This window comes from Myotis nattereri, assembly GCF_964212035.1.
Source record: "Myotis nattereri genome assembly, chromosome: 3".
NCBI classification, from domain to species: Eukaryota; Metazoa; Chordata; class Mammalia; order Chiroptera; family Vespertilionidae; genus Myotis; species Myotis nattereri.
In genome coordinates this window covers 152,698,528-152,715,480 of record NC_138077.1, presented here as the reverse complement: position 1 = coordinate 152,715,480, position 16,953 = coordinate 152,698,528, and the positions used below count along the sequence as shown (strand labels likewise).

The 16,953-nt window shown below is 40.5% G+C and overlaps 1 protein-coding gene across 2 annotated transcripts in view; it reads right to left on the bottom strand.

The window, feature by feature from the left end:
- Window positions 1-16,953, bottom strand: part of ZNHIT6 (zinc finger HIT-type containing 6) — a 58,994-nt gene that overhangs the window by 23,315 nt on the left and 18,726 nt on the right. For both annotated transcript variants that reach the window (XM_081088511.1, XM_081088510.1), the window contains exon 6: window positions 536-604. In XM_081088511.1, the coding sequence (XP_080944637.1) occupies window positions 536-604 (69 nt within the window). The remainder of the gene's footprint in view (window positions 1-535; window positions 605-16,953) is intronic.

Genomic DNA, 16,953 nt, shown 5'->3' with positions numbered 1-16,953 from the left:
TGGCAAATATGTAACTTTTCTCAATCGTTTACACATATTCTTATATACTATTTTGCTAAATAGCCCTATCTGAAAAATTTAAGTCTTTTTACTGTCTCTCATTTGGTATGCACCTTCAAATAAAGTTTTTCAACTAAAATCTATATGACACTGATAAGAAGGAGAACTATCTATTATATTTAGATATATGCTAAATATATTAATTAAAAAGCAACTTTAAAATTTTCATAACTCAAGGAATCAAATTGTATACAACCATTAAAACTTTTAAATGATACTTGAAAATGTTCACAATATCGAAAAAGGATAAAAACTACTTATGTAACTTAATTCCAATTATGAGTATACATATGTACATTTCTAAAATAATGTATTTGCTGCAGACACACATTAATAATAGTAGTAATCCCTGCTGATGTTTGCATTTCATTGGATCAATACACCACAACTTAGTTATCCACCCTACCACTAACACACATTTATTGACATCACATTTAAGTTAACAAGTTCTTAATAGACAGTGGTGATACTATACCTTTTTTCTATGTACACAGCTTGACTCTGAGGAAACTGGAGCTTCACATGCCAACAAAACTGTTGTTTTCTAAGAGAGAAAATAATCACGTGAGGCTCAAGATAGTCAATAAAAGTATGAACACAAATCAAACTTCTTAAATTTTTGTTTTCAGAGAAAAATTCTAAAAGTATTCTTAAATTTTAACATGTATTTTCTATTAAGAGTTATTACTCTTTTCTAGGATTCTTAGAGGCTATGTTTTTCAAGCAATATACTTGGAAGAGTTTTTAAGGAGAAAAAAATGAAGTGAAACAGTTCTGAATTCCAAAGACTTCACATTCCCGAATTAGAAGGCAATTTCTCATAAATCAGGGGCATTTGAGATCAGTGTGCTACTACTTAAAGTTTACAAATAAAATTTCCTCATGGCTAAATACAATGAGCTGATGTCTCTGCCTGACTAGTCTGGAAATTAGGTGAATGAAGTATTGTCTGGTTGAGACCAGCTGGCCGCAGATACACTTATGAGCCATGAGTATGTGCATTCAGTAGCAAAACAGCAGACAAGTCGGTTGCTAAGCAGAATGCACTCTAGGCTAGAGTCCCTTTGCTTTCAAGTCTAAACTTTGATACAGGATTGACAGTAATAAATAAATGTCTGATTTTAGAAAAATGACCATATGTTCTATTTAACATATCTAAATTTGGTAACACTAGACACCATTCCTTTAAAAAAATAGTTAACGCTGCTCAAAACATTAATCCATCACAGAAATTTAAATATCTTCACTACATGATGGCTTTACACATTTTTTTCCTTGCTTACAAGAAATTTCTAACAACCCACTGGCCAGTTAATGGCCGGCAGCATGCCAAAGCAATGGTCAGCATCTTCTACAAATCTATGCCTTAGCCACACGGCCCCCAAATCTAAAATAATTTTCGTTTAATACAATTCAGGAGAGTATCTCCAAAAATTTATATGATTTACGTAGGGGTAGGGAACCTTTTTTTTGCCAAGGGCTATTTGGATATTTATAACATCACTCATAGGCCATACAAAATTATCAACTTAAAAATGAGCCTGCTATAATTGGTTAAACATTTAATTAACTCACCTCTAATGCTTTGCCAAGGCCAGATCGAATGATTTTGTAGGCCTTATATAGCCTGCAGGCTGTAAGTTCCCCACCTCTGATTAGTCAAACTTTTTCAAAAGACAATGACTATAAAATCAAGTAAAAATCCTTCTACTAGGGTCATTTATCACAGATCTGTTTATGGAAGTTTTCTTTAATAAAAGGACAGTTTTGGGCACTAGCTAGAAAAAATATTCTTGATTATGCTTATGTTGATAGTGCCATTTATAAGAAACAATCATTTTAATATTGTTTTGATAGAACAAAGTTGTACAGCACCCTTTACTAATTTAAAGGCCAGATGTCTAATATCTCAGAGGGGAAAAAACACTATAAATTCTGAATGCAGATACAGCAGTTCCTGGTTTCAAATAAATAATTCTTCCCAAAGAAAATATCTTGCAATGTTTGTTACCTGTGAAACTGGCATAGTACAATATCACCATCAAGACATTGAGAGTTACCACATTTCTCTCATCATAAGAAATAAACTGGTATTTTAATCTTAATGCATAAGAGTTTCTTTCTAAACATTTTTTTTTCCATGTTAAGTTACAGGGGGAAAACTTATGAACTTGTCATCTTATGGAATTGTAAATCATAATCACCCCAAGTATTGCTTGCGTAATTTCAAGAACCATTTACCTTTCTTAACATTCAGTAGACCCTAAATACCTTCAGAAAGTACTCAACATTCCCAAAACAAGAGAACCCCTGGAAATAATTTTGTTTGCTGCAGTTAACTACTTGTGGTTACAAGGAAGTCAGTCATTACTGTGTAATTATATCTACACTAGAGGCCCGGTGCATGAATTTATGCATGGGTGGCATCCCTCAGCCTGGCCAGCGATCAGGGCCAACTGGAGCCTTCTGGCCCAGTCCTGATTGGGGCTGGCCGTGGGGAGGCTGGCTGTGGGAGCGCACTGACCATGAGGGGGCAGCTCCTGCATTGAACGTCTGCCCCCTGGTGGTCAGTGTGCATCATGGCGACCGGTCATAATGGTCACTTAAGCTTTTATATATATAAATATATAGATTAGAGGTCCGGTGCACAAAATTAGTTTACGGGGGGGAGGGGGGTCCTTCAGTCCCGCCTGCACCCTCTCCAATCCAGGAACCCTCTTGCAATCTGGGACCGCTGGCTCCTAACCGCTCGCCTGCCTGCCTGATCAACCCTAACCACGTCTGCCTGCCGGCCTGATCGCCCCCTAACTACCTCTGCCTGTAGGCCTGACCAACCCCTAACCGCCACTGCCTGTCCTCCTGGATGCACCTAACTGCCCTCCCCTGCTGGCCTGGTCACCCCTAACCGCCTCTGCCTTGGCCTCTGCCACCATGGCTTTGTCTGAAAGGACGTTTGATCTAATTAGCATATTACCCTTAGATTGTTAAATTATCTATACTAAAAGGGTAATATGCTAATTAGACCAGACAAGGCAGCGGCGGTTAGGGGCAATCAGGCAGGTAGGCAGAGGCGGTTAGGGGTGATCAGGCAGGCAGGCAGGTGAGTGGTTAGGAGCCAGCGGTCCCAGATTGTGAGAGGGATATCCAAGAGGTCCCGGATTGGAGAGGGTGTAGGCCAGGCTGAGGGACCCTCCCTCCCTCCCCGTGCATGAATTTCAAGTACCAGGCCTCTAGTGACTATTATAAAAAAATACTCAATTGACTCATACTCAAATTTAACCAATTTGCCATATTTTTTTCTTCTAAGAAATAAGAGGTTATTGATATGGCTAATGATCCTTTGTACTGTTCCTTAATTCAATTTCCTTCTTATCATCAGAGGTAACTATCTTGAGATTGGGTGTGTATTCTTGCCATATTTGGTTTTATATTATATCTATATCTATCTGTAAACAGTATAATGTTTTGTGTGACATTAACATTTATTTTAATGATTTCATACACTAAATAGCCCATGCCTTGTTTTCAGTTATATTATGGATTTAGAGGTTTATTTATGAAAAATATACATTAGTTCATTATTTTTAACTGTTTGTAAAGTATCCCATTGTGTGAAGAATGTCAAATCTATTTATTCATTCTCTACTGATAGACATTATGACTTCTTCCAATTTTTACCACTTGTTCTTTAATATTAAATCATAGTAAAGAAAAAATAAAAGAATATCCCCAGTGATCAGGCTATCATTTACCTCAACTGATATATAGAACTAACCGTTAATTTTTTTAGCCTATAGTAGTAGTATAAGAGGCATTTAAGAACAGTAATTCAGAACCCAGTGTGTGTATGTATGTGTGTGTTTTGGGGGGGGCAGTAATTCAGACTGAAAGATTTAAGTAAAGGAATGGACAAAGAGAGGTTAAAGAGTGTTATATAGGAATTCCTAAAATGAGCAAGTTAATTATCTCTAAACTAGTTTCCAATTCTTTAGTGTTCCTGAAATTGATGTAATCTGACATGGCCAATCAAATCTATTCCTAAGTCTCAAAGATTTAAAAGTCTGTTTCCCATAATGCATTATTATATACTACTAGAAGCCCAGCACGCAAAATCGTGTGCCCCCCCCCCCCCCCCCATGCTGGTCTTTGGTCATTACAGCATTAGGGCCACTGGGTTTTTATAATATAGATATGTAAAAAATACATATAACCAAAATCCCAAATTGTGAATAATGTCTTCTAAAAGAAAATACTTTGTAAAAAAAATTAAGGTTAATGCTTCAGTAAGTATCTTTAGGCGTATGCAAAATTGTTTTCTATAGTTTGGATTATTTTCTAAAGACAGATTCCAAAAAGCAGAATCATTAGGATAGAACAGGGTTTTTTCACCTCGGCAGTGCTGACATTTTGGTCCAGATAATTCTTCTTGTGGAGGTGGGCAGCAGACACGATGTTTAGCAGCATCCCACCCAGGTCTCTACCCATGAGATGACACTGCCAATACCCACTCTCCCAGCTGTGACAAATAAAAATGCTCCCAAATATTGCAAATGTCCACTGGGAGGCAAAAATCATCACTGTTTGAGGACCACAAGACAGAAGTTTAACATTTACTATTACTCCTAATGCATTAGGGCTATTCTTTTCTAAATTTGGCAAAATGCCTGCCACTATAATAATGTCATTGTGTCCTTGCAATATTTACCAATATTCTCAATAATAAAAATACTGAAGGGGAGAGGTGAAAAAAGTGAAGGAATTAGGAAAAAACACCACAAAAAACCTCAAACCTCATAGACAACATTATAGTCATTACAACAGGGAAATGGGTGAAGGAGGCAGGATTGGATAAACGGGAATAAATAGTGATGGAAAGAGACATGACTTGGGTTGGTGAACACAATACCAATGATGCATTATAGAATTGTAAATTATATAGATTTATTGGAATATAATTTAAACCTATGTAATTTTACTAACTAATGTAATCCCAATCAATTAAAAAATAATACTGTGCTCCAAGGCATATGTTTAGAGTTTGATAGTTATTGGTGGCCATTCTTAAACCTAACGTTGCCTTCTGGACAACCTGACAAAGTAACAGAAATACTGAGTCCCATGAAACTGAAGTAACCATTCATGCATAGCAAGCTTTTTCTCTTCCTCCTCAAATATCAAAACACACACACACACATACATACACATCATGCATTCTCAATGGGGATAGCAAACTGGTTCTTGGGAGGGCAAAAATAATCCTAGATATTATAATGGTTTGTGGCCTCCCAAAAGGCCACTGTATATTAACAGATACACAGTATATTTGTGGTAACAAAATACCATGCAGGGCAATAGAGGGTAAATATCTGAAAAGGCCCTTTGGGAGGCAATAATGAAAAAAAAAAAGTTGAGAAACACTTAGATGATACATGTATTATATTGAGGAAAATAAATATTATTTATATGTACTTGGTTTTTGTGAGTTATACAGGACACTTATTTAACAACTCTTGCTTACTAGAAACTGTTAAGGATCATTCAATTCCATAGTTTCAAGAAAGTGATATGTGGATGAAGACAAAAATTTGGGGGGAAGTTCTATACCCATATACTCAATTATTCTTCTGACTTCATGATACTAGGTTACTAAAGACATCAGATACTTTTAAATGGCACTTGATACTATAAAATGTTCAAGCTCATTTATAACCAAAGTAAGTAATGCAAAAATAAATTAAATATTTTCATCTACCAGATTTACAAAGATGTTGTTAAAATTAGAAATGTTAGGGAGGAGTGGTAAATGGACATGCTGTATTATTGACAGGAATATAAACTTGTTCAAGTATCTGGTGGTTCAATTCCATAAAAGCTATAAATAAAAATGTATAATGAAAAAATATTTTGACTCAACAGTTTCATTCCCGTAAATTTATCCCAAGGAAATATTTGGAGAAGTAACAACATATATCTAAAATGTCCATTGTACCCCACTTCTTATAACAGAAAGAAAAAAATAAAAATAATCTAAATGTATATAATCAGAAAATTGATTAAATGAATCATGTAGATCTACAAAATGCTGAGGAAAAATTATATGCACTAAGATAGAAAAAATGTGTTAAATGATGGCATCTGTATTTTAAAATATATCCTCATACATGTATTTACAAGAATAAATATATGCCCCAAACTTTAAACTATGGGACTTAATGAAGCTTAGAAGAAGAATACTGGTCTTTAACTGAGAATATTCTGCCATGAGTTCATAACCAATTTCTACTTACAATGAATTTAATGTTTAGAGATTAAAGATGAAACTGGATATGTGGATTATTATCAGAATATAAAGGGCCCTGAATGTTCTACTAAACAGTATGAATTTTATTCTATTGTTAATACACCACCAACAAAGATTTATAAAGAAGGTGAAATGAAGGCTTAAAGAGAGATTCATCCTTCTCCTGCTTAACTCTCATAGTAAGTATTTCTATAGTATATTCAGGACATTAACTTTTCAGCCATTGTTTGTAGTTATTAAGGGAAGTATTTTCCACTACTTTTGAGAAAGCACATTAACATATTATGTCTGTTCAAATATGCCTGAAATTTCTACTTCTGGTTTTTAAATACTAGTGACTCCATGAGGTAAATAAGCTGAAGCCAGACTTTCCACATGTCTGATCTCCAGAATATTATACCATAATTAAAGATTATAAAAACTATCAGTAGATCCTTCTACCAGGGCACTAGCAAGTAGTAATAGTAGTAACGATAGTATATTAAGTGCTTTTTATGTCACACATTATTTTAAATACATGTATTAATTCATTTAATCCTTGTAACTCTATACAAATGCTCCCCCCCCACTTTTTTCTTTTCCATTTTTCCATTTTACAGATAAGAAACATTAAGGTAGAGAGAAGAAAGCCACTCCTCCAAGGTCATTATTCAGCTTAAAAGTGACAGTATAATCTATTCTACTATTATGAACTTACCAGAATTGAAAATTCAACAAACCATGTATTTTTTTGTGTTAATTCAAAAGTATTTCAATTATATTTTATTTTTAAAATTTGCCTTAATATTTTAAAATCCTCTTCAAGAGTTATAGTTATACTAGCAATCCCATACCACCATCCTCCTTCCTAATCCATCACCATACTTTGATAAATGGACCCACCCCCACCTCCAGAGATCCACTTACTGGTTGGCTTAAGAAAATCATCCTATCTAATAAAAGAGAAACATGGTAATTAGCCGTACATCCGCTACCCTTCCCATTGGCTAATCAGGGTGATATGCAAATTAACTGCCAACTAAGATGGCAGTTAACCGCTAACAAAGATGGCGGCTAATTTTCATACTGAAGGCAGGGTAGGACAGCGCAAGCCGCCATCCAGGCCCCCGTGTACCATCGGGGCTGGTGGGGGCTGGGGCTAAGGCAAACGGTGCCGATCACTACACCGGAGCCCTTCCCCGCCCACCGGAGACACAGGGCCCACTCCCATGTGCGATCCGGGGGCAGGCAGGGGCTGGGGCCAAGGCAAGCGGTGCTGCTTGCTTCGCCCGCCTATGAGAGACAGGGGGCCCACTCCCATGTGCTATCCGGGGGCGGGCGGGGGCTGGGGCCAAGGCAAGCGGTGCTGCTCACTTCGCCCACCTACAAGAGACACTGGGGCCCACTCCCGTGTGCAATCAGCGGGCGGGCGGGGGCTGGGGCAAAGGCAAGCAGTGCCTATCGCTTCACCGGCCTATCAGAGACAGGGCGCCCACTTCTGTGTGCGACCCAGGGGTGGGCGGGGGATCTGCGGCATTGTTTGCCTTAGCATGAGCCCCACCTGCCCACCGGGAGCCATCCAGCCCAGGGCCAGGAAGGCAGGAGGCGACCCTGGAGCGCTGGAGCCACCCGGCTCACCCAGCTGTCCACGCTTCATGAATCCCAATTTTCCGTGGAGGCACGGCTGCAGGACCCAGAGCGGGAGACGGGAGTGGGCCAAGCGCGGCTCTGGCTCTGGCTTGATGGAGGGCACCGGCGCGGAGGAGATCTCCCTGGTGGGCAGCGGCGACTCCTGCTGCGGGGAAGATCTCCTCTGCGCCGGTGCCCTCTGTCCAGCCCGAGCTGCACTCAGCCTGCTCCCCTGTCTCCTGCTCTGCGCCCTGCAGCCGCTGCCTCTGGGGAAACTTGCGATTCATGAAGCGCAGGGGGTGGGGAGGAGGAGGCACCTAAGAAGTCCCTGGCCTCCAGCACTGGGAGCTGGGAACTTTGTGCCAGGCACTCCGGGCAGGGCTGGTGGCAGAGGGGAGCTGGGACTCTGGCCACCACCGCCGCCGCCGCCCCTCAGCGGCGGGCGCTTGGCGCGCTGGCTACTGCTGCTGCTTTGGCTGCTGGAAGCTCCGCTGCTGCTTGGGGTCCAGGCGCAGGAGGCTGGCCAGGAGGCTGGGCCAGGGGCCTGGGCCAGGTCAGCAGCCCCCGCCCCCGCCTCAGCATCAACAGAGCGGGCAGCAATACAATGGTGAGCGTGGCCTGAGCCCCGCCTGCCCGCCCTTACACGGGGCCCTCTGAGAGAGAGGGGGGAGGGGAGAGGGGAGAGGGGAGAGGGGAGAGGGGAGAGGGGAGAGCTAAACAAAACCCCAGAAACCTGCTTTCAGCCAGCCGGGATCTCAGAGCTGGAGTTGAAACAGTGTTTCGATTATAGAACCCAAACAAACCAGATACCTGCTTTCAGCAGCCAAGGCCTAAGAGCTGGAGCCAAGCCTCAGAGCTAAAGCTGGCCCAGAATAAAAAAAGAAAAAAGAAAAAAAGGAGTGGTTGGGAGCTTCAGTCACCGGCCAGCCTGAAAACAGCCCTCAGCCCCTCACCCAGACTGGCCAGGCACCCCAATGGGGACCCCCACACTGAAGGGTGTGTGACCAGCTGCAAACAGCCCTCAGCCCCTCATCCAGGCTGGCCAGGCACCCCAGTGGGGACCCCCACCCTGATCCAAGACACCCTTCAGGGCAAACCAGCCAGCCCCCACCCATGCACCAGGCCTCTATCCTATATAGTAAAAGGGTAATATGCCTCCCAGCACCGTGATCAGCGGAGCAGCGAGACCTCCGGGCACCGGGATCAGAGGAGCCGCGAGGCCTCCCAGCACCAGGATCAGAGTGACAGGGGGCAGCGCCCAAACCCCCTGATCACCCTGCGGCTGTGTGTGACAGGGGGTGGGGCCACAACCTCCCTATCCGCCCTGCTCTGTTCCTGACAGGGGAAGGCACCCCAACCCCCTGATCAGCCCTGCTCTGTGCCTGATAGGGGGGAGCTCCACAGTCCCGATCACCCTGCGGCTCTGTGTGTGACAGGGCGCGGCGCCCCAACTCCCCCCCACGGGCCCTGCTCTGTGTGTGACGGGGTAGAGCCATAACCTCCCCATCGGCCCTGCCCTGAGTGTGACAGTGGCGGCGCCCCAACCCCCCAGTCGGCCCTACCCTGAGCATGACTGAGGGTGGCATCGCAACCTCCCGATCCGCCCTGCTCTGTGCATGATAGGGGGCAGCGCCCCAACTCCCCAATCGGCCCTGCTCTGAGCCCGACCAGGGGCTGCACCTAGGTATTGGGCCTGCCCTCTGCCACCCGGGAGCAGGCCTAAGCCAGCAGGTCGTTATCTCCCGAGGGGTCCCAGACTGCGAGGGCACAGGCCAGGCTGAGGGACCCCCCCCCCCCCCCCGAGTGCACAAATTTTTGTGCACCGGGCCTCTAGTTATCTTATATTCTTCTGGACACAATGGCTCAGGATTGGGCAGATGGCCTAGGTGGTCCAATCATAATGAATTTTAGGTTTCTTGTTCAGTATGCTGGGAAAGAAGACCTCGTAAATATTTACTGTAATCCATACTGTTACTGCGAGCATCCTATGACCATGAGGATGCAGTTGACACCACAGAGGAGACTATGGAGAATCAGCAATAAACTGGGTCCCTGATAATATACTTGAGCCGCAGTATCTACTAAACCAGAAGTCCATCCTACCTCTGGACATTCAATTATGAGAGCCAATAATACACACTTTTTATAGCTCAAACCAGTCTGAATTGGGTATTTTATTTCATGCACAGAAAGCATACTGATATAAGGGATTATAGTTCTTTCTAGATTTCATCTTTCATTTCTAAGCAACAGAAAAAGAAGATAGACTCATCTGTAAATTGTCAACTATTATAAAACTTGGAAGCAGCAAATAACACATGAAGGAATTTCAGAAAAAATGTGTATTGGCTGTAAAATCATATGTATGAATGAGAGAGTGGGAGGGAGGGGAAAAGGAGAAGAGAGAGTCACAATGATTGGGTGCCTCCCGTACCACCGCCCCCTCCCCACTGTGGGGCCGGGGATCAAATCTGCAAACCAGGTACATGCCCTTGACCAGGAATTGAACCCAAGACCCTTCGGTGCAGGGGACAACATTCTAACCACTTAACCACAGCATGTTTTAATTTAAAGCAGAAAGAAAGTCTACCAAATTTTAAAATCTTCAAGAAAAAAAACAAACATACAAAATGATCTATGTAATACTTTACTCAGAGGCATTTTTATCTTTTTAAATGTATTTCAAGAGCAAAATTTGAAGTTTTAAAAATAAAAAAAACTATTCCTCATAAAATAATCCATCTATTTTATTAGAGCTGGTACCATAATAAGTGTTTTTGGAAGACTGAATACAAATGATCTATGTAGCTACTTAGCATGGATTAAAATTACTGGAATTGAGGAGAATGAAAACCAAAATTTTATGTCTCACATCATTATAAAAATATTTTGACAAGTTCCAGTTATATATTACATTTTGCTTTTTAAAAAATTAGTTTCACCACTAGATAATAATAATAGGAAACAGGTTAAGTATGTGGTATTGGCTTTAGTAGACTGTATATTAAGAAAATGGATGTAGTAGGGGAAGATCAAAATGAAAAAGAACATTTTGCTTCAAATAACTAATAAATACTTGAGCACTTAACAAAGCAAAGCAATTCTCAAATGGAAGTGGTACCAACCACTTGTGGGGGCATTTGGAAATGGCTGGATAGTTTTGACTGTTCCAACACTGGGGAGTACTTTAGACATTTAGTGGGCAGGGACCAGAAATGCTAACCTTCCTGTACTGCATGGGGAAGTCCCATACAACAAAAAATTGTCCTGTTGAAAATGCCAGTAGAGCCCCTACTAAGAAACACTAGAATGCAAAAAGAAGAGCAGATATATGCATACCAAAATCTGAATACCAGCACTAAATGCTGGCATCTGTTTCATATGAACTGTGGAGAAAATATGTACTATAGGAATTCTGGCAAAGGAGAAATAATAGAGAAGATGAGCTACTTTCACAGATGGCTATGAAATAGGGAAGGAGAAGACATTCTAGGATTAAGAATAGTGACCAGCCTGGGTACATTTAGTTGAATCCATTAGGAAATCAGGTGGGGACTATGAAGATCCATATTTATTATGGATCCTCATAGGATCAGGAAACTTTTCTAATCAGAGTATGGCTGTAGCTAAACTCTCTGGCATGGCATATAAGGTCCCGAAAGGCCCAGCCCCATTCCCTACCACTTACCAACTCCCACTCAAGTTTCTAGATGCACCAAACTACTTACATTTTCTACTCTATCTTTTACATCTGTTACTCTCACAAGATCATCCTTCCTTTCTGTCTGGATAAAAACCTTGACTCAAAAGCTCCTCCTGTCTTTCAAATATCTGCTTGAATTCTATTTTCTCTGGGGGGGGTCTTTCTAGTCCCCAGCTCTCGATGAATAACACTTCTCTGAGGCAGGGCAGTGAGCCTCCTTTATGCTCCCACTGCACTCCAGGAGTATCCCTCAGAGGACTTACTATGTCAGAGCAGTGGCTACACGATGTGTGTTTGCTGACTTGACTTGTCTTTCACTGACTGACCTACTTGAGAAAAAGGATAGTGAGTTACTGGCACATAAGTGGTTTTCAGGGAGAGGTAAATAGCAAATCCATCTGGTACTTTTTTAATAAAAATTAAAGACAATTTTTTAGACCACTTTTATAGTCACAGCAAAATCAAAAGGAAGATACAGAGATTTCCCATGTAGCCTCTGTCCTCACAAATGCATATCCTCATCTAGTACTTTTTAAAAATAAGGATGCCTAAGCTCTACTCTTGTCTCAATGAATTAAGCAATTCTATTGGTCAGTACAGATTATCTGCATTTTGAAATTATGACAGGCATTGTAGATTGAAAACTGGCAATATTATTGTCCCCATCTTACAAAAAAGGCAACAGGTACAGAGAAGTAACTTGCCAAGAAAACTCCCTTATACATAAAGATTACATTTTGTCATGTTTAATACAAAATGAACATTCAATTAATTAACTATATTATCATTCCTCTTTTAAAAAGCAAACACACCAAGGATGAGTTATGTTATTTTACTTAATGAGAAATACTTGAAACATTATATTTCCAACTTCCTGAATGTTAGCAATTTCAAGTGGGGTCAGGGATAAGAAAGGGTAGTTAATTTTAGGCCCGGCAATGGGGTACAACACCTGAGAGCTTCAGATAACCCAAGGCCAGGAGATGAGATGACAAATTTCACCTACTGGCATTTCTGAGGTATGGTCACTGAGGTATCTGTGTGCTAATGACTCCTGTGGGCACAGAAGCATTAAAGGGTTCTGAGCAGGTGACCATCATCCCACCTGGCAGCAGTGTATAAGAGTGACTGCGGTGAAAAGCCGTTGAAGGTAGGAGAGTACTTAGAATTCCCCAACAGTCCAGGGAGAGACAAGCTGGAGAATACAACAGATAAATGCTGCAGTGAAGGAAACAAAAGGAACACACTTCCAGAGGCATATCATGAAGGAGCAGGCTTGGTTGACTAGGGAAGGACTCCCCTAAGTGAACCAGTTTGGGAACCCCAAGATGATCCAGAGAGTTTGGTTTTTCCATTTCCATGAATGCTGGTTAACTGCTGTTGTGGAAAGGTACATTCTCCATGAAACTACATCATAGGAACTTCCTATGTCTACATGGCCTCAGTAAGGAAATGCATGATTGGGGAATCATTAGGTTTCTATTCTTTCACACTGTTTTTCTAAGTCTCTGCTGACGCTCTGAAATTATTCCATCAAGTTCTATCAAAGCTGTTATGGCAGAGAAACAGAAGAGCTAAATATTTTCAATCAGTTACCAAGTTTGTACTAAGCATCTATTATGTAATCCTCCAAAGATCACTGCAAAATCCACTGTTCCCCCTCATGACCACAACTTCTAAACCCATCATTTCATTTTCTGTTGCTCTCTCTTTTCTAAAGTCAGTTTGCAGAAAAGTACAAAACTATATAACTTATAAGACACCATGCAAAAAAAAAAAAAGTACTATGTATTACCAAACAATTGTTCAGGAAAAAAAGTCCTACTGCCTCTTTCAGAGGTAGATGGGTATATAAACTCAATATAACTAGAATGTTGTAATTTTATCCAAAGCACAAAAACTAATTTTTTAAATCCATAATAGGTTATTTCTTTACAAGAGAGACATCTAGTGGTTAGCTTCTAAAACAGGACTGGGCTCAAATATTAATTCCCATGTTTGTTTAATAATGGGCACATTTCTACAATCTTAATCTAAGAGAGACCCATACACAGAGAGCTAAAGATCCCTGGACCAAAAGGAAGCTAAAAACTCAGTTCTAAGCTGACAATGCTAATGATTGGTAAGGATTGGACTCTTAGAACTGAGCATTGAGGTGAGTTGGAGATAAGTGGAGATTTGAGAAGAAGGTCAAAAGTTGGATCCATTTCTGGGGAATGGGTGGTTAGCCCACACATAAGAGTCCAAACCGGAAGTTATGATAAAGATATTACTGGGGAAGGGTCTCAGTCCAATTCTTTTTTCCAATTGACAAGTTGAAGTATATTCTCCACCTCACTGCTAACTCTTCACACCCAAAAAGCCAGGGAAATAAAAGTAGGAACTTATGTAACCAAATGAGACATGTTGTCCAAGAACAACCATACAGTTTCCAGGTTTGATACCCATGGCTTCCTGTAGCAAAACACTAAAAAACAACTAAAAGAGGGACAGCCATGGGTAACATATGGAATTTCACGTAATATCAGAGTACTTTTCAAGGACTATATTTACAAGTTAAATGTATAATGGTCCTGCCCACAGCTATCACTGTCTCTTTATTATTTTATTCAATTTATTTTTTTAATATATTTTTATTGATTTCAGAGACAAAGAGAGAGGGAGAGAGAGAAACATCAATGATTATAGAGAATCATTGATTGGCTGTCTCCTGCATGCCCCCTAGTTGGAATTGAGCCTGCAACCTGGGCATGTGCCTGACCGGGAATCAAACCATGACCTCCTGGTTCATGGGTCAACACTCAACCACTGACCCACAGCGGCCGGGCTAAATTATTGTTTTTTAAAATTCATTTACTTATTCTTAAAATATCCTTTATATGCACCTAGTCTAAACATTCAAAAAGATACAAAAGGGTACATAATTCTCATCCTTGTCCATCTCTATTCAATTTCCTTCCCTTAAGATAATCACTGTTACCAGTTTATAATATAAGCATATATGTAAAAAAAACTTTATTTTCACACAATGGTAGCATACAATGAACATGGTTCTGCATCTATCTTTTTTCACTTAATATTTCTGGCAATTAATCCACATTAGTACATTTAGAGCTGTTTCATTCTTTTTTCAGTATACTATAATTTATTTAGGCAGTCCACTATTGATGAACATTTAGATTCATACTGCTGTTTTGCTATCACAAACATTGTTGTACTGAGGTGATACATGTATATGTACACATGAAATATATACAAAGATACATGCATATGTATCTTCATTTTCCATATATATGGCTGTATCTCTCAGACAGATTCCAAGTAGACTTGCAGGATGAACAGTAACATTCATGCCTTCTGGACCCACCTCTTTCCCACTAATGACCTTCTTTGTACTGGGACCAGTGCTTATTTTAAACAATTAAGGCAGCATGGTAGAGAAGATAATTTAAAAACCCTCCCAATAGCATATAGTACGAAACCTTGGAGAGAAATAGAACAAACATAGTGAGCTCATCATAAAATAAGAAAAATCTTAGGGCCAAAAGGAAGCAGGAACTGAAAACCATAGTGGAATGCTTACGATACACATGGTCTGGAGGCCTTTGCCAATCTCGATAACCAAGAAGCTGTGTTTCAACTGCTACTGGGTAACATGAGGCAAGATCCTGGGCCACATAAACTGGATACCTCAAACTGAGATCACTGCATTAAATCAGTGAAAGGGTGAACCAGAAAAACACTGCCCATTAGCAAAGGGAGACAACAAGGAAACTTGTCCACTTCAGCTTGGACTCTAGGGAGAGAATAAGACAGATGGGGTGGGGAGAAGTTTCAATTGAGAATGCCTAACTACAGCTTCCTCAAATGGGTTTGAGGTTCAGATTATTACTAGTAGTACAGTCTGAGAAACTTCAGAATCAGAAATTAAAGAGGGTCCTACATTGGTGCCACAGAGTATCTGACATAAGCAAATGCATATTACCTTCTATATAAACTTGAGTTCATAATGACATTTTAGAAAAAAAACAAAACAATGAAACAAGCCATCATAATCAAGAATCTATAGAAACAGCAGGGAAGTAGTAACAGCTTTCCAAGCACTTCAGATACTGGAATTAACTTACAAAGATAATAAGTGTCCTAAATTAGTGAACCAAGGGAAGCTTAAAACAAGAGAAAAGAATATGATTCTGTCTAAAAGACCAAATAGATTTGGGAAAGAAACAGAACTTCTAGAAATCCTGTATAATAAAAACCTAATATGCAAATCAACAGTCGAACGAATGGTCACTACGACATGCACTGACCACCAGGGAGCAGATGCTCAACGCAGGAGCTTCCTCCAGCCTACAGGCCCCAGGCAAGCCAAGGTGGGTGTTAGCGGGGGGCCCCCCAATCACCCCACCAATCGCCCCACAGAGGGAGGTGACCGGTGGTGGGGGGCGGGGCCGGTGTTAGGCCAGCCAAGGTGGGTGCCAGCGGGGGTCCCCCAATCACCCTGCCGGTCGCCCCACAGATCAGCCCTGATCGCTGGCCAGGCCTACAGACTCTACCCATGCACGAATTTCATGCACCGTGCCTCTAGTAAAAAACATAACTGAAACAAAACAACATGGGCTAAAGATTAGATTAATTAGACACAGCTGAGGAGAGAATATAACTTGGATAATATAGCTGAATAAATTACCCAGAATGTAGCAAAGACAAAGAAATAGAGATTAAGATAATTCATTAGAATTTTTCAGAACTGTCATACAAATCCCAAGGAAGATAAATAAAAAAGAAATCATATGAAGACATACATCATAGTGAAACTGCAAAACTTCAAAGACAAAGATCTTAAAAGCAAACAAATAAAACACCTTTCTGGGGTGATATCCCTATATTGATAGGGTATATACATTTGTCAAAACCCAACTAATGTATACTTATGATTTGTGCATTTCATTGCATGTGAATTTTACATCAATAAAAAAAGTGAGCTTCCTATCTTTCTGACAATTGTTTAAACTACAGCATATTTTTTTTGTACTGAATATACCATGGATGTCAGTCCATGACAGTACGTCTACATCCAACTCTGTTTTTATTTAATGGCTACATAGAATTCCAATGCATGGAGTTACCCTTATTAATTTAACTCAGTCCCATATTAATTGATACTTGAATTTTTACACTATTAAAAACAATGGTGTGACAGATATATGTGTACATATATCTCTATGAACTACACTAATATATTTGTGGACTAAATTCCTTGAGTAGGCACATATAACAT